This window comes from Haliotis rufescens, unplaced genomic scaffold (assembly GCF_023055435.1).
Source record: "Haliotis rufescens isolate VD_foot unplaced genomic scaffold, xgHalRufe1.0.p SCAF_5, whole genome shotgun sequence".
NCBI classification, from domain to species: domain Eukaryota; kingdom Metazoa; phylum Mollusca; class Gastropoda; order Lepetellida; family Haliotidae; genus Haliotis; species Haliotis rufescens.
Genome location: NW_025964223.1, coordinates 37,344,668 through 37,365,631, shown reverse-complemented (window position 1 = coordinate 37,365,631; position 20,964 = coordinate 37,344,668). Strand labels below are relative to the sequence as shown.

Below are 20,964 nucleotides of genomic sequence, written 5' to 3'. Positions count from 1 at the left end.
GGTACCACAATTACAGGAGCTTATTATGCTTCACTGCTGCGGAAATTGCGGAACGCTATCAAGCTTAAGAGGCGTGGCATGCTGACCAAGGGTGTCCGTCTCCTGCAAGACAAATCTTTAATGTGTGTTGTGATGTGTGCTATACCGCACACTACCTTCAGAATGTGTGTACGGGTACTGCATGGTCTACACGTGAAAATCCGGGTTAGAAATGTTCTTCAGCAATCCATGCTTGCCGTAAAAGGCGACTGACCACGCGAGCCTGACCACCCGATCCCGTTAGTGGCTCATTACGACAAGCAAAGTAGCCATTTACGGCAAGCATGAGTTGCTGTAGATCTATTCTACCCTAGATCTTCACAGGTCCGAGAAATTGGGGATCATCACATGTTATTAATGCACGATGGACAATAATGTTAAAAATAATGCCACGTCTCTGTAGCTCACCTGGACATTCAGTCAGATATTGAACATATCAACAAAGACAGCCACTTAACATTTTGCTTGTCAACGTCCTTATTCAAATATTATCTGCATTATTTCTGTGGACTAAAACATGAAATACCAACACTCAAACTCAATGGTCTCAACAATGTGATCCTTGAAGAAGCATAGACGTCAAAGTTCAGTTCCCTTGGTCTGGCAATTTCAAATATTCCAATTATGCATTTTGAGAGAATTTACAATCACGGTCAATACAAGGTTGAAACTTGTATATCTACATTACACGCATGTTGGATCACACAGGCCATAATGGCCATAAGTTTCAGCTTTCGAAGTGAAAAGTCAAAGAAGGTCATAATTTTAAATATCACAACAAAAACAAGCGGAACGTAAATGCTGTACCCAACTACTAACTACAATGTACCAATGTCATTCCATTTTAAACAAAAATGATATGGCTATTTCAATATACGTTTTTACGTTTGAAGAAGATTGTGGCCATATTGAAATTACAATTTTGAAGCCTTAAAAAACTTGAACCTCCTTATGTTAGCAACCATCCACATGTCGATCCATCTCTCCCCAGAAGCCGAAACTGTACAACATTTATGGACGATGACATGCGACAATATAAGCCTTTCAGGTCAGGTGAGCTAAGAATCGAGTTGTTACTATTACCGGCACAGGTCATAGGAGGAGGATTCATGAGGACTGTCCAAGTGAAGTAGACGGAGATGACGGATTATAGCATGGAGACCCAACGCTCCATGCATCATGGTACATTTTTAGCATGAGTAGATATTGTCCGTTTGGTAAACTGACACCTGTGGGTAATTCATTGTGCAACAAGTGATTCAGTATCCCACAATTTCCCCGACTTACCATGTGCGAGAACTGAGCTAGATCTCTGCCACAATCTATTTAAATGCTGTCGGGCCCATGCAAGTGAGGGAAGCAACTGTGATCGTCTACACGAAAACAGGTATCTCCCTGGTGCCATGCCCAGCTATACACCCCTGTAAGTCCCCCAAAGAACCACATTGTCCCTGTAATTGTTATCATCCCACGATTATTAGTGAAGAGTGTCGGAGCTGAGATAGCTTGACCCTGTTTAGAGGCTGCTAATGCAGGCTGAGCCTGTGTTGGGTGGCTTATGCGGCTCAAGAAGGACTGTACATGTTTACCCTGTCTAAAGGTAGATTCTTGTTTAGGTGAGTTTAGGGTAGATTCTACGCAGAGGAATGGCTGTGTAGGTTATAAATTGGCCTAGTTTAGATTAGTTACGGGGAGATTCTACGCCAGTGGAAGGACTGTATAGGTTAGCCTTCTTTCGATTAGTTTAGATTAGTTCTACGTTAGGGGACTCTACACGTTACCCTAGCTGTTATGGGTGGTTTGTCGGGCTCGGGGAGGATAGCAAAATGAATTATGAAAAGGACTTTACAGTAGATATTATATATTTCCAGTTGTTTTTTATTTCAATAAATTGAAATGAGCACTACAACCTTGGCTGTTTTCTGTGTATGTAATTAACACGAGTGTATATAAGAATCAAAGGTAGACAATCGCTGTAGGACTAAACAACGCCCACTGATGAATGTGTTGTGAACTGTACAGCTATGTAATTGTAAGCTTAATTTTGGAGTTTAAAGCGAGCAGCTAATCCAGTCTAATGAATGTAACTAAACTGGCAAGTTAAGCCAACAGTACTACCAGTTGTGTGCCACATTTGTCAAAATTTTCTTTATCACCTGCATGGGGATCGTCGAGTCAGCAAACCATTCGCTTCCGCCTTATCCACATCTGTATGCTGGTATGAGAGGGTGTAGGTCAATTTGTAATACTGCTTGCACAACGCGTGTGCCACAACGAGCACGCTACACCAGTCCACTATATGTCCTGGGACACAGTGAACAGAACACGTTACTTTACTGAACGTGGTCGTGGAAGCAGACTAGTTAGTGCGTGTATATCAACGTTATAGCGGGGAAAGGAATTCATAAACAGGTAGGCACATAAGATCAATAAGATTTTTGTTGTTTCAGATGATGTGTTCTATGCAGAAAAACTCCTGTCAGTTTGTATCATTCAATCAGGCGCAGATGGTTGTAAAACAAACATACTACACTTATTGACATGTATCCTTCGAGACCTCGTAGCATAAATGGGTCAGTGTTATTTTTTAAAGCTAAGTATCCCTATGCACTAAGCTACGTATCCCTATGCTCTAAGCTACGCATCCCTATGTACTAAGCTACGTATCCCTATGTACTAAGCTACGTATCCCTATGCTCTAAGCTACGTATTCCTTGGCACTAAGCTACGTATCCCAAGGTGCTTTTTATCATACTTCATTTGTCTGTTAAAAGGCTGCGATCCAGTGATCCAGTGCAATCTGTCGCGATTAACCTCACTCATCTATAAATGGACATACAGTATTAGACTATAAGAGGCAGGGCTTTCGGGATGCCCCCAGTAGCCCATGATTGTGGTAGTGAGGCTAAAGTTGCCCTGATGGAGGAAGATTGTCCTGGTTGTGGAAGTTACTCATACTGTCAAGTCCAGGCCCGATTACCAGCTCGCCGTGATATTAGTATGACATGGCTGATATGATTACGTCGGCGTAAAACAGGATTCACTCTTTTTCACCCCACTGTCTAGGTCACATTCAGTCGTGTAAGAAAACACAAAATGCTAACAATCTGACAAGTATGTCTGATTAGTGTGTCTTGCCAAGACTCAATGATACAACCATTGGTTTGTCTGGCCAGACACACTAATGGTTGTAGCATTGTGACTAAGTCTGGACTGTACAGTTAAATGACCCACCCTACAGCCCAGACTTAGCCCCCAGTGAGTCTATTTCTTGTTCCGGCAAATGAAATCTGCCCTACATGGAAGACGCTTCCAGGATGACGAGGACATAACGGCTGCCACAGAGGCGTGGTTAGAGGGCCAATCTGCGGATTTCTATAAAAATGGTATTAAAAGCTTGAAGGACAAATGGAATAAGTGTATTGAGGTGAATGAAGATTATATTGAAAGTTGCAAAACTTATTGAACGCCCCTCGTATGTTATCAGCATTTGGAAGAGCGCACTATGTCTTGGTGCTGCTTGCTGCCGGACCTGAGTACAGGGCTGGTGTTTGGGGTTGTTTTGGCCCTGGCGTGGTGGTGGCGGCAGTCCCGACCCCGGAATCTTCCGCCCGGCCCCTCCGGGCATTTCCTGTTCGGAAATCTCAAAGACTTTGGCCTAAGACCAGAGATTAACTTCATGAAGTTCGCAAAGCAGTACGGCCCGGTGTTCAAACTGTACTTCGCGAACAGGCTCATGGTTGTCTTGAATGGATACGACGTCATAAAAGGTAAGATTTACATATTTTCAAGACTTAACATTATGTTAGCCAAAGGAGTTTTGTCATTAATCGTCTTTGTATCGCCTCCATCGATGATCATGAGTGGCTGATGGCATGATGTTGTCTTGTAGCGACTCTGGTAGGCCAGGCCGACGCCTTCGCTGACCGCCCCTCCCTCTACATCAACAACACCGTGACGGGGATTAACGGGCTGTCTCAATTGCCGTACGGGGGAAGGCGGCTGAAGGAACAGCGGAAGTTTGCCTTCTCCTGTCTCCGGGAGATCGGCAGAGTGGGGAAGATCGAGCTGGAGGAGAAGATCGTCCAGGAGATGGAGGTGAGAAGGTTATGGAACATCCTCGGCACCATGGACCGCTATTGTTGGTCTGTTACAGTATGTGAGATATGTATGCAGCTACCCGTTATAGCATATATAAGTGTGTGGAGCATATCCAAAGACAGCCGAGGGTGACAACATATATATTTGTTTAGGGTCGTTTCGGTTGTACCCAGATGAATCCCTTGATGAAGGTCAAAATACCAGTGTCTAGTATGTAGTCACTGAGGGAATAAACCAAGGATATAAAAAAATGTATATGTATGGAACTTTGGGGAAATTTCCGCGAACACTTCGTCCAGCTTAAATCTATGCGCGTGGGATCCTTCTATTTCTATCTATATTTGTGCCCTTCTGGACTACCTTTGTCTGTATTAAGATTACTGCCCAGTGTCTGCTCTCTGCAGAAACCATACTGTCAGGGGTGAAGTATAAGGTGTTTTTCAGTTCAAAATCACCGATTTTTTTCACCGAATTACGTACAGGTCGGGGTAATATGTATAAAGTGACTGAACCCCTGAATTACGTACAGGTCGGGGTAATATGTATAAAGTGACTGAACCCCTGAACAACGTACAGGTCGGGGTAATATGTATAAAGTGACTGAACACCTGAATTACGTAAAGGTCAGGGTAATATGTATAAGGTGACTGAATACCTGAATTACGTACAGGTCGGGGTAATATGTATAAAGTGACTGAACCCCTGAATTACGTACTGGCCGGGGTTATATGTATAAAGTGACTGAACACCTGAATTACGTACAGGTCGGTGTAATATGTATAAAGTGACTGAACCCCTGAATTACGTACAGGTCGGGGTAATATGTATAAAGTGACTGAACACCTGAATTAAGTACTGGCCATGGTAATATGTATAAAGTGACTGAACACAAGAATTACGTACAGGTCGGGGTAATATGTATCAAGTGACTGAAGACTAATATGTATAAAGTGACTGAACACCTGAATTACGTACAGGTCGGGGTAATATGTATAAAGTGACTGAACATCTGAATTAAGTACTGGCCGGGGTAATATGTACAAAGTGACTGAACTCTTGAATTACGTACAGGTCTGGGTAATATGTATAAAGTGACTGAACACCTGAATTACGTACAGGTCTTGGTAATATGTATAAAGTGACTGAACACAAGAATTACGTACAGGCCGGGGTAATATGTATAAAGTGTCTGAACACCTGAATTACGTACAGGTCGGGGAAATATGTATAAAGTGACTGAACCCCTGAATTACGTACTGGCCGGGGTTATTTGTATAAAGTGACTGAACACAAGAATTACGTACAGGCCGGGGTAATATGTGTAAAGTGACTGAACCCCTGAATTACGTACAGGTCGGGGTAAAATGTATAAAGTGACTGAACACCTGAATTAAGTACTGGCCGGGGTAATATGTATAAAGTGACTGAACACAAGAATTACGTACAGGTCGGGGTAATATGTATCAAGTGACTGAACACTTATATGTATAAAGTGACTGAACACCTGAATTACGTACAGGTCGGGGTAATATGTATAAAGTGACTGAACACCTGAATTAAGTACTGGCCGGGGTAATATGTACAAAGTGACTGAACTCTTGAATTACGTACAGGTCTGGGTAATATGTATAAAGTGACTGAACACCTGAATTACGTACAGGTCTTGGAAATATGTATAAAGTGACTAAACACCTGAATTACGTACTGGCCGAGGTTATATGTATAAAGTGACTGAACACCTGAATTACGTACTGGTCGGGGTAATATGTATAAAGTGACTGAACACCTGAATTACGTACATGTCTTGGAAATATGTATAAAGTGACTGAACCCCTGAATTACATACTGGCCGGGGTTATATGTATAAAGTGACTGAACACCTGAATTACGTACAGGTCGGTGTAATATGTATAAAGTGACAGAACACCTGAATTACGTACTGATCGGGGTAATATGTATAAAGTGACTAAACACCTGAATTACATACTGGCCGGGGACATATGTATAAAGTGACTGAACTCCTGAATTACGTACAGGTCTCGGTAATATGTATAAAGTGACTGAACAACTGAATTACGTACAGGTCGGGGTAATATGTATAAAGTGACTGAACCCCTGAATGACGTACAGGTCGGGATAATATGTATAAAGTGACTGAACCCCTGAATCACGTACAGGTCTGGGTAATATGTATAAAGTGACAGAACACCTGAATTACATACAGGTCGGGGTAATATGTATAAAGTGACTGAACACCTGAATTACGTACTGGTCAGGGAAATATGTATAAAGTGACTGAATACCTGAATTACGTACAGGTCGGGGTAATATGTATAAAGAGACTGAACACCTGAATTACGTACAGGTGTGGATAATATGTAAAAAGTGACTGAAGACCTGAATTACGTACTGGCCGGGGTAGTATGTATAAAGTGACAGAACACCTGAATTACGTACAGGTCGTGGTAATATGTATAAAGTGACTGAACACCTGAATTATGTACAGGTCAGGGTAATATGTATAAAGTGACTGAACACCTGAATTACGTACAGGTCGGGGTAATATGTATAAAGTGACTGAACACCTGAATTACGTAATGGCCGCGGTTATATGTATAAAGTGACTGAACACCTGAATTACGTACAGGTCTGGGTAATATGTATAAAGTGACTGAACATCTGAATTACGTACAGGTCGGGGTAATATGTTTAAAGTGACTGAACACCTGAATTACGTAATGGCCGGGGTTATATGTATAAAGTGACTGAACACCTGAATTACGTACAGGTCTGGGTAATATGTATAAAGTGACTGAACCCCTGAATCACGTACAGGTCGGGGTAATATGTATAAAGTGACTGCGCACCTGAATTACGTACAGGTCGGGGTAATATTTATAAAGTGACTAAACACCTGAATTACGTACAGGTCGGGGTAATATGTATAAAGTGACTGAACTCCTGAATTACGTACAGGTCTCGGTAATATGTATAAAGTGACTGAACAACTGAATTACGTACAGGTCGGGGTAATATGTATAAAGTGACTGAACCCCTGAATGACGTACAGGTCGGGATAATATGTATAAAGTGACTGAACCCCTGAATCACGTACAGGTCTGGGTAATATGTATAAAGTGACAGAACACCTGAATTACATACAGGTCGGGGTAATATGTATAAAGTGACTGAACACCTGAATTACGTACTGGTCAGGGAAATATGTATAAAGTGACTGAATACCTGAATTACGTACAGGTCGGGGTAATATGTATAAAGAGACTGAACACCTGAATTACGTACAGGTGTGGATAATATGTAAAAAGTGACTGAAGACCTGAATTACGTACTGGCCGGGGTAGTATGTATAAAGTGACAGAACACCTGAATTACGTACAGGTCGTGGTAATATGTATAAAGTGACTGAACACCTGAATTATGTACAGGTCAGGGTAATATGTATAAAGTGACTGAACACCTGAATTACGTACAGGTCGGGGTAATATGTATAAAGTGACTGAACACCTGAATTACGTAATGGCCGCGGTTATATGTATAAAGTGACTGAACACCTGAATTACGTACAGGTCTGGGTAATATGTATAAAGTGACTGAACATCTGAATTACGTACAGGTCGGGGTAATATGTTTAAAGTGACTGAACACCTGAATTACGTAATGGCCGGGGTTATATGTATAAAGTGACTGAACACCTGAATTACGTACAGGTCTGGGTAATATGTATAAAGTGACTGAACCCCTGAATCACGTACAGGTCGGGGTAATATGTATAAAGTGACTGCGCACCTGAATTACGTACAGGTCGGGGTAATATTTATAAAGTGACTAAACACCTGAATTACGTACAGGTCGGGGTAATATGTATAAAGTGACTGAACACCTGAATTAAGTACTGGCCGGGGTAATATGTATAAAGTGACTGAACCCCTGAATTACGTACAGGCCGGGTAATATGTATAAAGTGACTGAACACCTGAATTAAGTACTGGCCGGGGTAATATGTATAAAGTGACTGAACACTAATATGTATAAAGTGACTGAACACCTGAATTACGTACAGGTCGGGGTAATATGTATAAAGTGACTGAACACCTGAATTAAGTACTGGCCGGGGTAATATGTATAAAGTGACTGAACACAAGAATTACGTACAGGCCGGGGTAATATGTATAAACTGTCTGAACAACTGAATTACGTACAGGTCGGGGAAATATGTATAAAGTGACTGAACCCCTGAATTACGTACTGGCCGGGGTTATTTGTATAAAGTGACTGAACACAAGAATTACGTACAGGCCGGGGTAATATGTGTAAAGTGACTGAATCCCTGAATTACGTACAGGTCGGGGTAAAATGTATAAAGTGACTGAACACCTGAATTAAGTACTGGCCGGGGTAATATGTATAAAGTGATTGAACACAAGAATTACGTACAGGTCGGGGTAATATGTATCAAGTGACTGAACACTTATATGTATAAAGTGACTGAACACCTGAATTACGTACAGGTCGGGGTAATATGTATAAAGTGACTGAACACCTGAATTAAGTACTGGCCGGGGTAATATGTTCAAAGTGACTGAACTCTTGAATTACGTACAGGTCTGGGTAATATGTATAAAGTGACTGAACACCTGAATTACGTACAGGTCTTGGAAATATGTATAAAGTGACTAAACACCTGAATTACGTACTGGCCGAGGTTATATGTATAAAGTGACTGAACACCTGAATTACGTACTGGTCGGGGTAATATGTATAAAGTGACTGAACACCTGAATTACGTACATGTCTTGGAAATATGTATAAAGTGACTGAACCCCTGAATTACATACTGGCCGGGGTTATATGTATAAAGTGACTGAACACCTGAATTACGTACAGGTCGGTGTAATATGTATTAAGTGACAGAACACCTGAATTACGTACTGATCGGGGTAATATGTATAAAGTGACTAAACACCTGAATTACATACTGGCCGGGGACATATGTATAAAGTGACTGAACTCCTGAATTACGTACAGGTCTCGGTAATATGTATAAAGTGACTGAACAACTGAATTACGTACAGGTCGGGGTAATATGTATAAAGTGACTGAACACCTGAATTACGTACAGGTCTGGGTAATATGTATAAAGTGACTGAACACCTGAATTACATACTGGCCGGGGTTATATGTATAAAGTGTCTGAACACCTGAATGACGTACAGGTCGGGATAATATGTATAAAGTGACTGAACCCCTGAATCACGTACAGGTCTGGGTAATATGTATAAAGTGACAGAACACCTGAATAACATACAGGTCGGGGTAATATGTATAAAGTGACTGAACACCTGAATTACGTACTGGTCAGGGAAATATGTATAAAGTGACTGAATACCTGAATTACGTACAGGTCGGGGTAATATGTATAAAGAGACTGAACACCTGAATTACGTACTGGCCGCGGTTATATGTATAAAGTGACTGAACACCTGAATTACGTACTGGCCGGGGTAGTATGTATAAAGTGACTGAACACCTGAATTACGTACAGGTCGGGGTAATATGTATAAAGTGACTGAACACCTGAATTACGTAATGGCCGCGGTTATATGTATAAAGTGACTGAACACCTGAATTACGTACAGGTCTGGGTAATATGTATAAAGTGACTGAACATCTGAATTACGTACAGGTCGGGGTAATATGTTTAAAGTGACTGAACACCTGAATTACGTAATGGCCGGGGTTATATGTATAAAGTGACTGAACACCTGAATTACGTACAGGTCGGTGTAATATGTATAAAGTGACTGAACCCCTGAATCACGTACAGGTCGGGGTAATATGTATAAAGTGACTGCGCACCTGAATTACGTACAGGTCGGGGTAATATTTATAAAGTGACTAAACACCTGAATTACGTACAGGTCGGGGTAATATGTATAAAGTGACTGAACACCTGAATTAAGTACTGGCCGGGGTAATATGTATAAAGTGACTGAACCCCTGAATTACGTACAGGCCGGGTAATATGTATAAAGTGACTGAACACCTGAATTAAGTACTGGCCGGGGTAATATGTATAAAGTGACTGAACACTAATATGTATAAAGTGACTGAACACCTGAATTACGTACAGGTCGGGGTAATATGTATAAAGTGACTGAACACCTGAATTAAGTACTGGCCGGGGTAATATGTATAAAGTGACTGAACACAAGAATTACGTACAGGCCGGGGTAATATGTATAAAGTGACTGAACACCTGAATTACGTACAGGTCGGGGGAATATGTATAAAGTGACTGAACACCTGAATTAAGTACTGGCCGGGGTAATATGTATAAAGTGACTGAACACCTGAATTACGTACTGGCCGGGGAAATATGTATAAAGTGGCTGAACTCCTGAATTACGTACAGGTCTGGGTAATATGTATAAAGTGACTGAACCCCTGAATTACGTACAGGCCGGGTAATATGTATAAAGTGACTGAACACCTGAATTAAGTACTGGCCGGGGTAATATGTATAAAGTGACTGAACACTAATATGTATAAAGTGACTGAACACCTGAATTACGTACAGGTCGGGGTAATATGTATAAAGTGACTGAACACCTGAATTAAGTACTGGCCGGGGTAATATGTATAAAGTGACTGAACACAAGAATTACGTACAGGCCGGGGTAATATGTATAAAGTGACTGAACCCCTGAATTACGTACAGGTCGGGGGAATATGTATAAAGTGACTGAACACCTGAATTAAGTACTGGCCGGGGAAATATGTATAAAGTGGCTGAACTCCTGAATTACGTACAGGTCTGGGTAATATGTATAAAGTGACTGAACCCCTGAATTACGTACAGGCCGGGTAATATGTATAAAGTGACTGAACACCTGAATTAAGTACTGGCCGGGGTAATATGTATAAAGTGACTGAACACTAATATGTATAAAGTGACTGAACACCTGAATTACGTACAGGTCGGGGTAATATGTATAAAGTGACTGAACACCTGAATTAAGTACTGGCCGGGGTAATATGTATAAAGTGACTGAACACAAGAATTACGTACAGGCCGGGGTAATATGTATAAAGTGACTGAAACCCTGAATTACGTACAGGTCGGGGGAATATGTATAAAGTGACTGAACACCTGAATTAAGTACTGGCCGGGGTAATATGTATAAAGTGACTGAACACCTGAATTACGTACTGGCCGGGGAAATATGTATAAAGTGGCTGAACTCCTGAATTACGTACAGGTCTGGGTAATATGTATAAAGTGACTGAACACCCGCAGCCATGGCTGATAGAACAGCTAATACTGAATTATAGCTATTGCCTACAATTATTCGAATGTGTTGTGGGTTTGGTCGGACGGAAGTTTGAACATTATACAGCTATATTTCGGTGTGTCAGCTAATTTCGGGCGAAGATCCAAAGTGATTCAGGTCGTGCATGTGTGTACAAAGAACGTTTCCACCGACAGGTGCTGTCGTCAACATTCGACAAGATGATAGGAGAGCCGTTCGAGCCTTATCCTGTCATCTTTAAGGGGGTCTCCAACATCATCTGTAACATCTGCTTCGGGTCACGGTACTTCCAGTGTTTCTATAACAGACCTTAGTATTTTTGAACAAACAACTCTATATTGATGCTCAAGCGTCATCTGTCTCCCAACATCTAGGCCTATGTCTTTTGGCACCATGACACATACTGCGACATTGTCAAATCTGAGTTGAGGCATATGCCAAAGACTACCATGCAGGCACACATGTTCACTATAAACCTTGAGGCAGGAAAGTATACCTACACACGTTAGTTGTAACACACAACTTTCATATAATACATGTACATCTTAAGACTGAATGTGTAGTCAGTCCCGGTGACATGGCTGATGGGTGTTGGGGCGTTGCTCATGGGTTCAGTCACTGCATGGTTTGCCTGGGCAAGACTCGAATATTTACAGGCCACCCCCATAAGCTGGAACATTGCTGACTGCCGCATTGAACGACATTCACACACTCACTCAGTAAATACTCGGTACTGTACTAACTCATCTCCCCTACCTGATGGCTGCCGACAGGTTCGAGTATGATGACGAGCGTTTCCTGACACTACTGCAGACGTTCGACCAAGAGAAGAACCCAACCAAGAAGGCGGCGCTCGTGCAGTTCGTGCCCTGGCTCCGGTTCCTCCCATCCAACCGGAAGCTGCTGAACAAGATCTATGACACCTGTGGAAAGTTTATAGGTGCGCCAGGAAGGGTTACTATAGTTATATAATAGGATATACATATTCCTAGGGTAGTGTGTCCACAAGCAGGGTGTTCACGATAGTGCGTATGTGTGTACGTACGTGTGAAATAATTGGGATGATCCGGCGTGGCTGCTAACTGCTGGGTTATTTCTTTTATAGACGTAATAAAAGGAATAGTAGAAGAACACAGGCAGCATTTCCGACCTGAGAACGAGGTTTATGACGTCATCGATGCCTTCCTTCTGGAACAACACAAAGCGCGGGAAAGCGGAGATCACAGCTCATCCTTTACAGGTATGTATGTATATTAGTCCTATATCCTAATCTGAACTATGCACTGTGTTTTGAACTATACAATTTAAAACAAAAACATCGCTCGATAACCAATGCTGATGCATGGTTAAAAGACTGGAAGGACTAGGTGTAACATGACAGTCGACAGAACATGTTGAGGGTGTATTGCGAGGGTGCAAACAACCAGGAAAGAAGACAGGGGTGTGCAGTCAAAAATGAAAGTTTGAGATGACTTGGTCAAACATTCGTTTCTACGACGTGACATGGTCCGAATCAGTCTGCCAATGACAAATTGAGGGAGTGTTTGTGCAGAGACTTCAGGCTGATTTGTTAATGGTGACAGCCGAGCATGCAGATTACTCCTTTCAGACGATCATATAATCTGATCCTCTTTTCAGCGACTCGAACTCGGTGCCCCGGCCCATGTGAACAGCAATTTGATTGGCTGTTTGGACTCGTTAACTTAAAGCCAGGGCCGATCATTAACATTTTGTGTCAGCAGAAACCTGTTCTAAAGTCTGCAAATCACAGCCTGAGGCACATTGAAAATATTGGGTACTTCTCGCTTAAACCAACAAGTTTGAAGCATGCCAGTAGCCCTTTATAGGCCTTCATCACGCATTACCAAGCTGATCATAAATTCTACAATAAAGCAGGGTTACGGACCGTGTACGTGCACGGAGAAATAGTATGGTCCACGTGCAATGTTTAGGGTGTGTTGTGACTTAGGTTCCTTATCTCTGTCATCTTTCAAAACTGATATTTTGAAGACTGATCATAACATTTACATATCCCCTATTCTCTTTGGGGATTCTCTTTATATATATAAGTATTTACAATTCGAGTGTACATGCAGTTCGAGTGTACAGTTCCATATATTTATGTAAATATAAAACAAAACACAACGCTGAATACTGAGTGGAGCAGAGCCTGTATCGGTTACCTGGCGTGCAACACAGGCTTTCAATGTCAAACAACAAGGAGTTGTGGACATTCAGTAGTTTATTTCAGATACATTGTGCATTAAAACAGATTTTGAATGAGTCTGACGAGGCTGTTAGAATTAAGGACTTTGTACACCATTCAGTAGACATCATTTACTATAGGAGCCGCCATATTGAGCTGGAATATATTGCTGAGTACGGCGTTAAACAACAAACAACAGAATTTATTGGGTGGGAATGGTCCTAAAAAATCATATTTTGTCGCCCCAAATACCCTTTTGTTCTCCATTAAGCTGCCAACATCTGTTATGAGTGCAGCATATATCAGACAGCAGACGTATAGCGGGAATCTGAACTGTAGCACGTGCACTATGATATTACTATAACTGTGTTATCAGATGACCAGCTCCACTGGTTCTTGGGAGACTTGTATATTGCCGGAAGTGAGACCACCACTCGGACTCTAGTCTGGTCTCTGGCACTTCTGGTGGCGCACCCGGAAGTATACAAACGCCTAAAGGCAGAAATCAATGACGTCATTGGCGATGCACGCAATCCGAAAATGAGTGACCGACACAACATGCCATATATGGGTACGAACCTGTTCATAACATGCTTATGATTATATCTTACGTTTAATGAATTAATTAACGTGTAAGTCCTTGTGTTTTTTATGTTTGCGGTGACATTGCCCTACTACTCATGACTCATGTGTGATACGGCTACCTTTTTTTACTTTTTTAAATGCTGGAATAGTGTGAGTGTGGCGTTAAACAACAACCAATAGAAAAAATATTTTTTTGTACTTGACTAGATTGTTTCATGAGTATTGCCAATTACTACTTGTGTTACCATTACTGTTCGTGATATGATTTCTTCACGCCTCTCCCCCCCCCCCCCCCCCCCACGCACACACACACACACTAAATAGTTCTGAATATGAGGAAAAGAATTATTCAGGTATATTTTGGTTCAAATTGTCACATATAACTAAATATTACTGTTAGTTATTAGAGAATTAATGACAATATATCACTTGGCGACTGTTCATATTTCAGAGGCAACGATACTTGAGATCCTACGCTTCTCAACAGTGGCCCCGTTAGGTAATTATGCCAATAGAGATCATGATATAAAAAACACACGATAAAATCTCTTTCTGTCATATGCACTAGCAATACACTGATACACCGTCATTCAGTAGGTCCGGACAAAATGTAGAAAGGAGTGTGTCCGTGTTGTAGGTCGTCACGTTGTATCTCGGCCATACGTGAGGTACCTCTTTTACAGGTACTAATGTGTATTCACATTTCATTGTATTCCCCCGCAGCTGTCCCTCACGCAACGACGCGTGACGTTGTCATCAGCGGCTATAACATCCCCAAAGACACGTTCGTGTTTATCAACCTGTGGTCAATCCACTACGCCGCCAATACGTGGGCGGATCCGGACAAATTTGACCCCACCCACTTCCTGGATGCAGATGGCCAGGTGTGCAGACCTGAAGCATTCATGCCCTTCAGTGGAGGTACGTGGAGAGTGCGAGTAGGGTTTAAGGCCGCTTTGAACAGTATGTCCGTTATATCACGGCGTGTAGGTACATGGAATTGTTCCAGCAACCTCATAGTGTGTACAAGCCTTTACAAAGGTATAAAGAAATAACTTATTGATATACCAGGATATGACCTGACTGCACGGTAGGTCAGTATGATATACTGCAGCTGGTTTTCATGGGTGTAGTTGCCCTCTTTTGGGGAAGTGCTCCTTTTTAAATGACCAGTATATTCTTGTATAGTGTAACGAAACAATTGATTCTTAAGGAGCGCCGTTTCCTTTGTTGTTACAGGTGCCCGTGTGTGTCCAGGGGAGTCTCTGGCTAAGATGGATACCTTCATGTTCCTAACCAGCCTTATGCAGAGGTTCAGCTTCAGCCTCCCCTCGGGGGCGGACCCACTCAAGGCCGTACACAGTGACATAGGCACGGGGCTGCCCCCTCCCTTCAAACTCAGGGCAGAGAGACGGAAGTGACAAGGAAATCATCTACCCCAGGAGCTGCGTGGCAGTGCACCGACTATGTGTCTTGTAGCAATTGATATCAGTTATAAGTGAGGACAAAAGCATGGGATCCTCATACAAACCATTGAACTATCCAAGAGACATGATATGAACTGTATATAGTATAACTACGTTTTGGCAGAATGGTGTGTTTTGCTTACCATATCATACACACCTAGAGATAGGAATCAGCAGTGACGTTAACATTCCCTGTAACACTGTGATTGTATTTTTGATGACGGTCTTCAGAGTTTCATTTGATATTGTAGCTATAATCATCCAAGTGTTAAGGAGTATTGTGGAAAGTATTGTAGATATAATCATCCAAGTGTCAAGGAGTATTGTGGAAAGTATTGTAGCTATAATCATCCAAGTGTCAAGGAGTATTGTGGAAAGTATTGTAACTATAATCATCCAAGTGTCAAGGAGTATTGTGGAAAGTATTGTAGCTATAATCATCCAAGTGTCAAGGAGTATTGTGGAAAGTATTGTAGCTATCATCATCCAAGTGTCAAGGAGTATTGTGGAAAGTATTGTAGCTATAATCATCCAAGTGTCAAGGAGTATTGTGGAAAGTATTGTAGCTATAATCATCCAAGTGTCAAGGAGTATTGTGGAAAGTATTGTAGCTATAATCATCCAAGTGTCAAGGAGTATTGTGGAAAGTATTGTAGCTATAATCATCCAAGTGTCAAGGAGTATTGTGGAAAGTATTGTAGCTATAAGTATTGTGGAAAGTATTGTAGCTATTATCATCCAAGTGTCAAGGAGTATTGTGGAAAGTATTGTAGCTATAATCATCCAAGTGTCAAGGAGTATTGTGGAAAGTATTGTAGCTATAATCATCCAAGTGTCAAGGAGTATTGTGGAAAGTATTGTAGCTATAATCATCCAAGTGTCAAGGATTATTGTGGAAAGTATTGTAGCTATAATCATCCAAGTGTCAAGGAGTATTGTGGAAAGTTTTGAAGCTATAATCATCCAAGTGTCAAGGAGTACTGTGGAAAGTATTGTAGCTATAATCATCCAAGTGTCAAGGAGTATTGTGGAAAGTATTGTAGCTATAATCATCCAAGTGTCAAGGAGTATTGTGGAAAGTATTGTAGCTATAATCATCCAAGTGTCAAGGAGTATTGTGGAAAGTATTGTAGCTATAATCATCCAAGTGTCAAGGAGTATTGTGGAAAGTATTGTAGCTATAATCATCCAAGTGTCAAGGAGTATTGTGGAAAGTATTGTAGCTATTATCATCCAAGTGTCAAGGAGCATTGTGGAAAGTATTGTAGCTATAATCATCCAAGTGTCAAGGAGTATTGTGGAAAGTATTGTAGCTATAATCATCCAAGTGTCAAGGAGTATTGTGGAAAGTATTGTAGCTATAATCATCCAAGTGTCAAGGAATTATTGTGGAAATTATTGTAGCTATAATCATCCAAGTGTCAAGGAGTATTGTGGAAAGTATTGTAGCTATAATCATCCAAGTGTCAAGGAGTATTGTGGAAAGTTTTGTAGCTATAATCATCCAGGTGTCAAGGAGTACTGTGGAAAGTATTGTAGCTATAATCATCCAAGTGTCAAGGAGTATTGTGGAAAGTATTGTAGCTATAATCATCCACGTGTCAAGGAGTATTGTGGAAAGTATTGTAACTATAATCATCCATGTGTCAAGGAGTATTGTGGAAAGTATTGTAGCTATTATCATCCAAGTGTCAAGGAGCATTGTGGAAAGTATTGTAGCTATAATCATCCAAGTGTCAAGGAGTATTGTGGAAAGTATTGTAGCTATAATCATCCAAGTGTCAAGGAGTATTGTGGAAAGTATTGTAGCTATAATCATCCAAGTGTCAAGGAATTATTGTGGAAATTATTGTAGCTATAATCATCCAAGTGTCAAGGAGTATTGTGGAAAGTATTGTAGCTATAATCATCCAAGTGTCAAGGAGTATTGTGGAAAGTTTTGTAGCTATAATCATCCAGGTGTCAAGGAGTACTGTGGAAAGTATTGTAGCTATAATCATCCAAGTGTCAAGGAGTATTGTGGAAAGTATTGTAGCTATAATCATCCACGTGTCAAGGAGTATTGTGGAAAGTATTGTAACTATAATCATCCATGTGTCAAGGAGTATTGTGGAAAGTATTGTAACTATAATCATCCAAGTGTCAAGGAGTAGTGTGGAAAGTATTGTAGCTATAATCATCCAAGTGTCAAGGAGTATTGTGGAAAGTATTGTAGCTATAATCATCCAAGTGTCAAGGAGTATTGTGGAAAGTATTGTAGCTATAATCATCCAAGTGTCAAGGAGTATTGTGGAAAGTATTGTAGCTATAATCATCCAAGTGTCAAGGAGTATTGTGGAAAGTATTGTAGCTATAATCATCCATGTGTCAAGGAGTATTGTGGAAAGTTTTGTAGCTATAATCATCCAAGTGTCAAGGAGTACTGTGGAAAGTATTGTAGCTATAATCATCCAAGTGTCAAGGAGTATTGTGGAAAGTATTGTAGCTATAATCATCCAAGTGTCAAGGAGTATTGTGGAAAGTATTGTAACTATAATCATCCATGTGTCAAGGAGTATTGTGGAAAGTATTGTAGCTATAATCATCCAAGTGTCAAGGAGTATTGTGGAAAGTATTGTAGCTATAATCATCCACGTGTGAAGGAGTATTGTGGAAAGTATTGTAGCTATAATCATCCATGTGTCAAGGAGTATTGTGGAAAGTATTGTAACTATAATCATCCGAGTGTCAAGGAGTATTGTGGAAAGTATTGTAACTATAATCATCCATGTGTCAAGGAGTATTGTGGAAAGTATTGTAGCTATAATCATCCAAGTGTCAAGGAGTATTGTGGAAAGTATTGCAGCTATAATCATCGAAGTGTCAAGGAGTATTGTGGAAAGTATTGTAACTATAATCATCCATGTGTCAAGGAGTATTGTGGAAAGTATTGTAGCTATAATCATCCAAGTGTCAAGGAGTATTGTGGAAAGTATTGTAGCTATAATCATCCACGTGTGAAGGAGTATTGTGGAAAGTATTGTAGCTATAATCATCCATGTGTCAAGGAGTATTGTGGAAAGTATTGTAACTATAATCATCCGAGTGTCAAGGAGTATTGTGGAAAGTATTGTAACTATAATCATCCATGTGTCAAGGAGTATTGTGGAAAGTATTGTAGCTATAATCATCCAAGTGTCAAGGAGTATTGTGGAAAGTATTGCAGCTATAATCATCGAAGTGTCAAGGAGTATTGTGGAAAGTATTGTAACTATAATCATCCAAGTGTCAAGGAGTATTGTGGAAAGTATTGAAACTATAATCATCCAAGTGTCAAGGAGTATTGTGGAAAGTAGTGTAGCTATAATCATCCAAGTGTCAAGGAGTATTGTGGAAAGTATTGTAGCTATAATCATCCAAGTGTCAAGGAGTACTGGGAAAGTATTGTAGCTATAATCATCCAAGTGTCAAGGAGTATTGTGGAAAGTATTGTAGCTATAATCATCCACGTGTCAAGGAGTATTGTGGAAAGTATTGTAGCCACCAACAATGGGAAATTGTTAGGACTCCAAAGCCAAATATCAGAATAATGAGTGAGTTGGGTTAAACCCATCTTTTAACAGTATTTAAGTATTGCGGACTGAATCTGTTATTAGGATCAATGAGTATATCATGGGTTACAGCTCCCCGAATAATCTGACAGGGCCACTGGTATGGTATTGCGATCCGTGTAAGATATTTTCAGCCTTAGAATAAATAATGCCTAATCAGAGAAGATGCCCCTCATGTGACATCAACGGTCTAGTGATAAGTGAGTAGACATAGGTTCGTTGTTCTTGTCCCTATCTCATTAAAATCATATCGAAGTTCTCGCTGCCGCTAAACAAAGCGAGGGCTAAGATCTGATTTTAATGAGATTGTTCTTGTCCCTACATGCCTCGTGACAGACGCTAGAGGAACTTTGCTTTCACAGAATATGTGTAGGATAAAGCACGGCTCCGAGGTTGGGGTCGGGAAAGTAAGACCTCGGCAAGAGGGTATTGGCAAGGTTAGAACAAGGTTTTCTTAGGGTCATTATGTGAAAATGAGCTGTATCGTAAACAACAGGCAAAATCTGCTTTAGGTTTATAAATATTGTAAAAGGACGTCAGATTTATCTTGTTGGTTTCTTCTCTATTCATAGGCTACTTTTGGTATGAATCAACTTATATGTCCGTCAACGATGCGTGCAAAGTATGTCTAAAAGCAGTGCTGACTGGTTTGGTAGAAGGCTGCCAGGTGTCTTTGTGTTACTTGTTAGAGAATTAGTGACCCAAAAACATTTTTCTCTAGCGATTTAATGACACACTTTTATCATGTATTGATTGGATATATGTTATTTTCATACATGTTTTTTTTTTTTACCGTATTCATATGTTGGAAATGTTTTTGTGACACATGCGGGCTTATCTGGAACTTGTAGATACTTCTCATGTATTTATGGTCATTTTGGCCACCTCAATAAGTGTACATATCTGGTCGTAAATACGAGGGGTGTTCATTAAAGATTTATCCTAAACCACTTAGGGTTATCATTGTTGGTTGAAATTTCACATGTGTAATGATACATGTAACTATGGGTTATGTCTGAATTTGCAGCACCGAACTATTAATTTTACCACTTTTACAGGTGTTATGATCGAGTAGGGTGTGACAATGGAGCCAGTAGAATCCCGAGCAGTGATTAGGTTTTTATATTTGAAAGGTCGCACACCAAAAGAAACTTTCGATGAAATGAAAGCAACTTATGGGGAAGATGCCCCATCATATGACGTTGTTAAACACTGGCATCGCCAGTTCAAGTGTGGTCGGACATCTGTGGAAACAGCTGCCATTCCTGGTCGCCCCCATTCAGCCATTGATGAGGACACTATCCATCAAGTGGAGACCGCTATTTTGGCAGACCGACGTATAACCGTTCGCCAGTTAGCACAAGATGTCAAGATCAGTGTAGGGTCTGTGGAAAAAAATCATCCATGACAATTTGAACATGCATAAGGTGTCTGCACGATGGATTCCCAGGTTGCTCACACCTTTCCAAAAACAGGAACGAGTCAATTGCTCAAAGGATCTTATGGACATGTGCCAAAAAAAACAGGCAAACTTTTTTGACAGACTTATCACACAAGATGAAACATGGGTCCATTACTATGATCCTGAGACTAAAGTTCAGTCGATGCAATGGAAGCATGTGGAGTCACCACCCCCAAAGAAGGCA

The 20,964-nt window shown here is 40.8% G+C and overlaps 2 protein-coding genes across 5 annotated transcripts; both read left to right on the top strand.

Annotated features, from left to right (window-relative positions):
- The first annotated feature begins 1,547 nt into the window (after positions 1–1,547).
- On the top strand, positions 1,548–20,268 carry LOC124116310 (cytochrome P450 2U1-like). 4 transcript variants are annotated; one of them, XM_046477587.2, is made up of 11 exons: positions 1,548–1,655; positions 2,490–2,521; positions 3,527–3,809; positions 3,932–4,137; positions 11,648–11,754; positions 12,245–12,411; positions 12,577–12,711; positions 14,054–14,248; positions 14,714–14,761; positions 14,986–15,183; positions 15,502–20,268. In XM_046477587.2, the coding sequence occupies exons 1-11, from the start codon at positions 1,598–1,600 to the stop codon at positions 15,681–15,683; spliced, it is 1,611 nt and encodes a 536-aa protein (XP_046333543.2). In that variant the 5' UTR covers positions 1,548–1,597; the 3' UTR covers positions 15,684–20,268. The 4 variants fall into 4 exon arrangements, with proteins under 4 accessions (XP_046333543.2, XP_046333545.2, XP_046333544.2 ...); XM_046477589.2 differs by lacking the exon at positions 2,490–2,521 and having other exon boundaries at positions 1,594–1,655; XM_046477588.2 differs by lacking the exons at positions 1,548–1,655; positions 2,490–2,521 and adding an exon at positions 2,000–2,451.
- LOC125373001 lies at positions 15,729–20,268 on the top strand. Its single transcript, XM_048383780.1, has 2 exons — positions 15,729–16,406; positions 16,479–20,268. Exons 1-2 carry the CDS (start codon positions 15,946–15,948, stop codon positions 17,581–17,583), a joined length of 1,566 nt encoding a protein of 521 aa, XP_048239737.1. The 5' UTR covers positions 15,729–15,945; the 3' UTR covers positions 17,584–20,268.
- Positions 20,269–20,964: the final 696 nt, after the last annotated feature.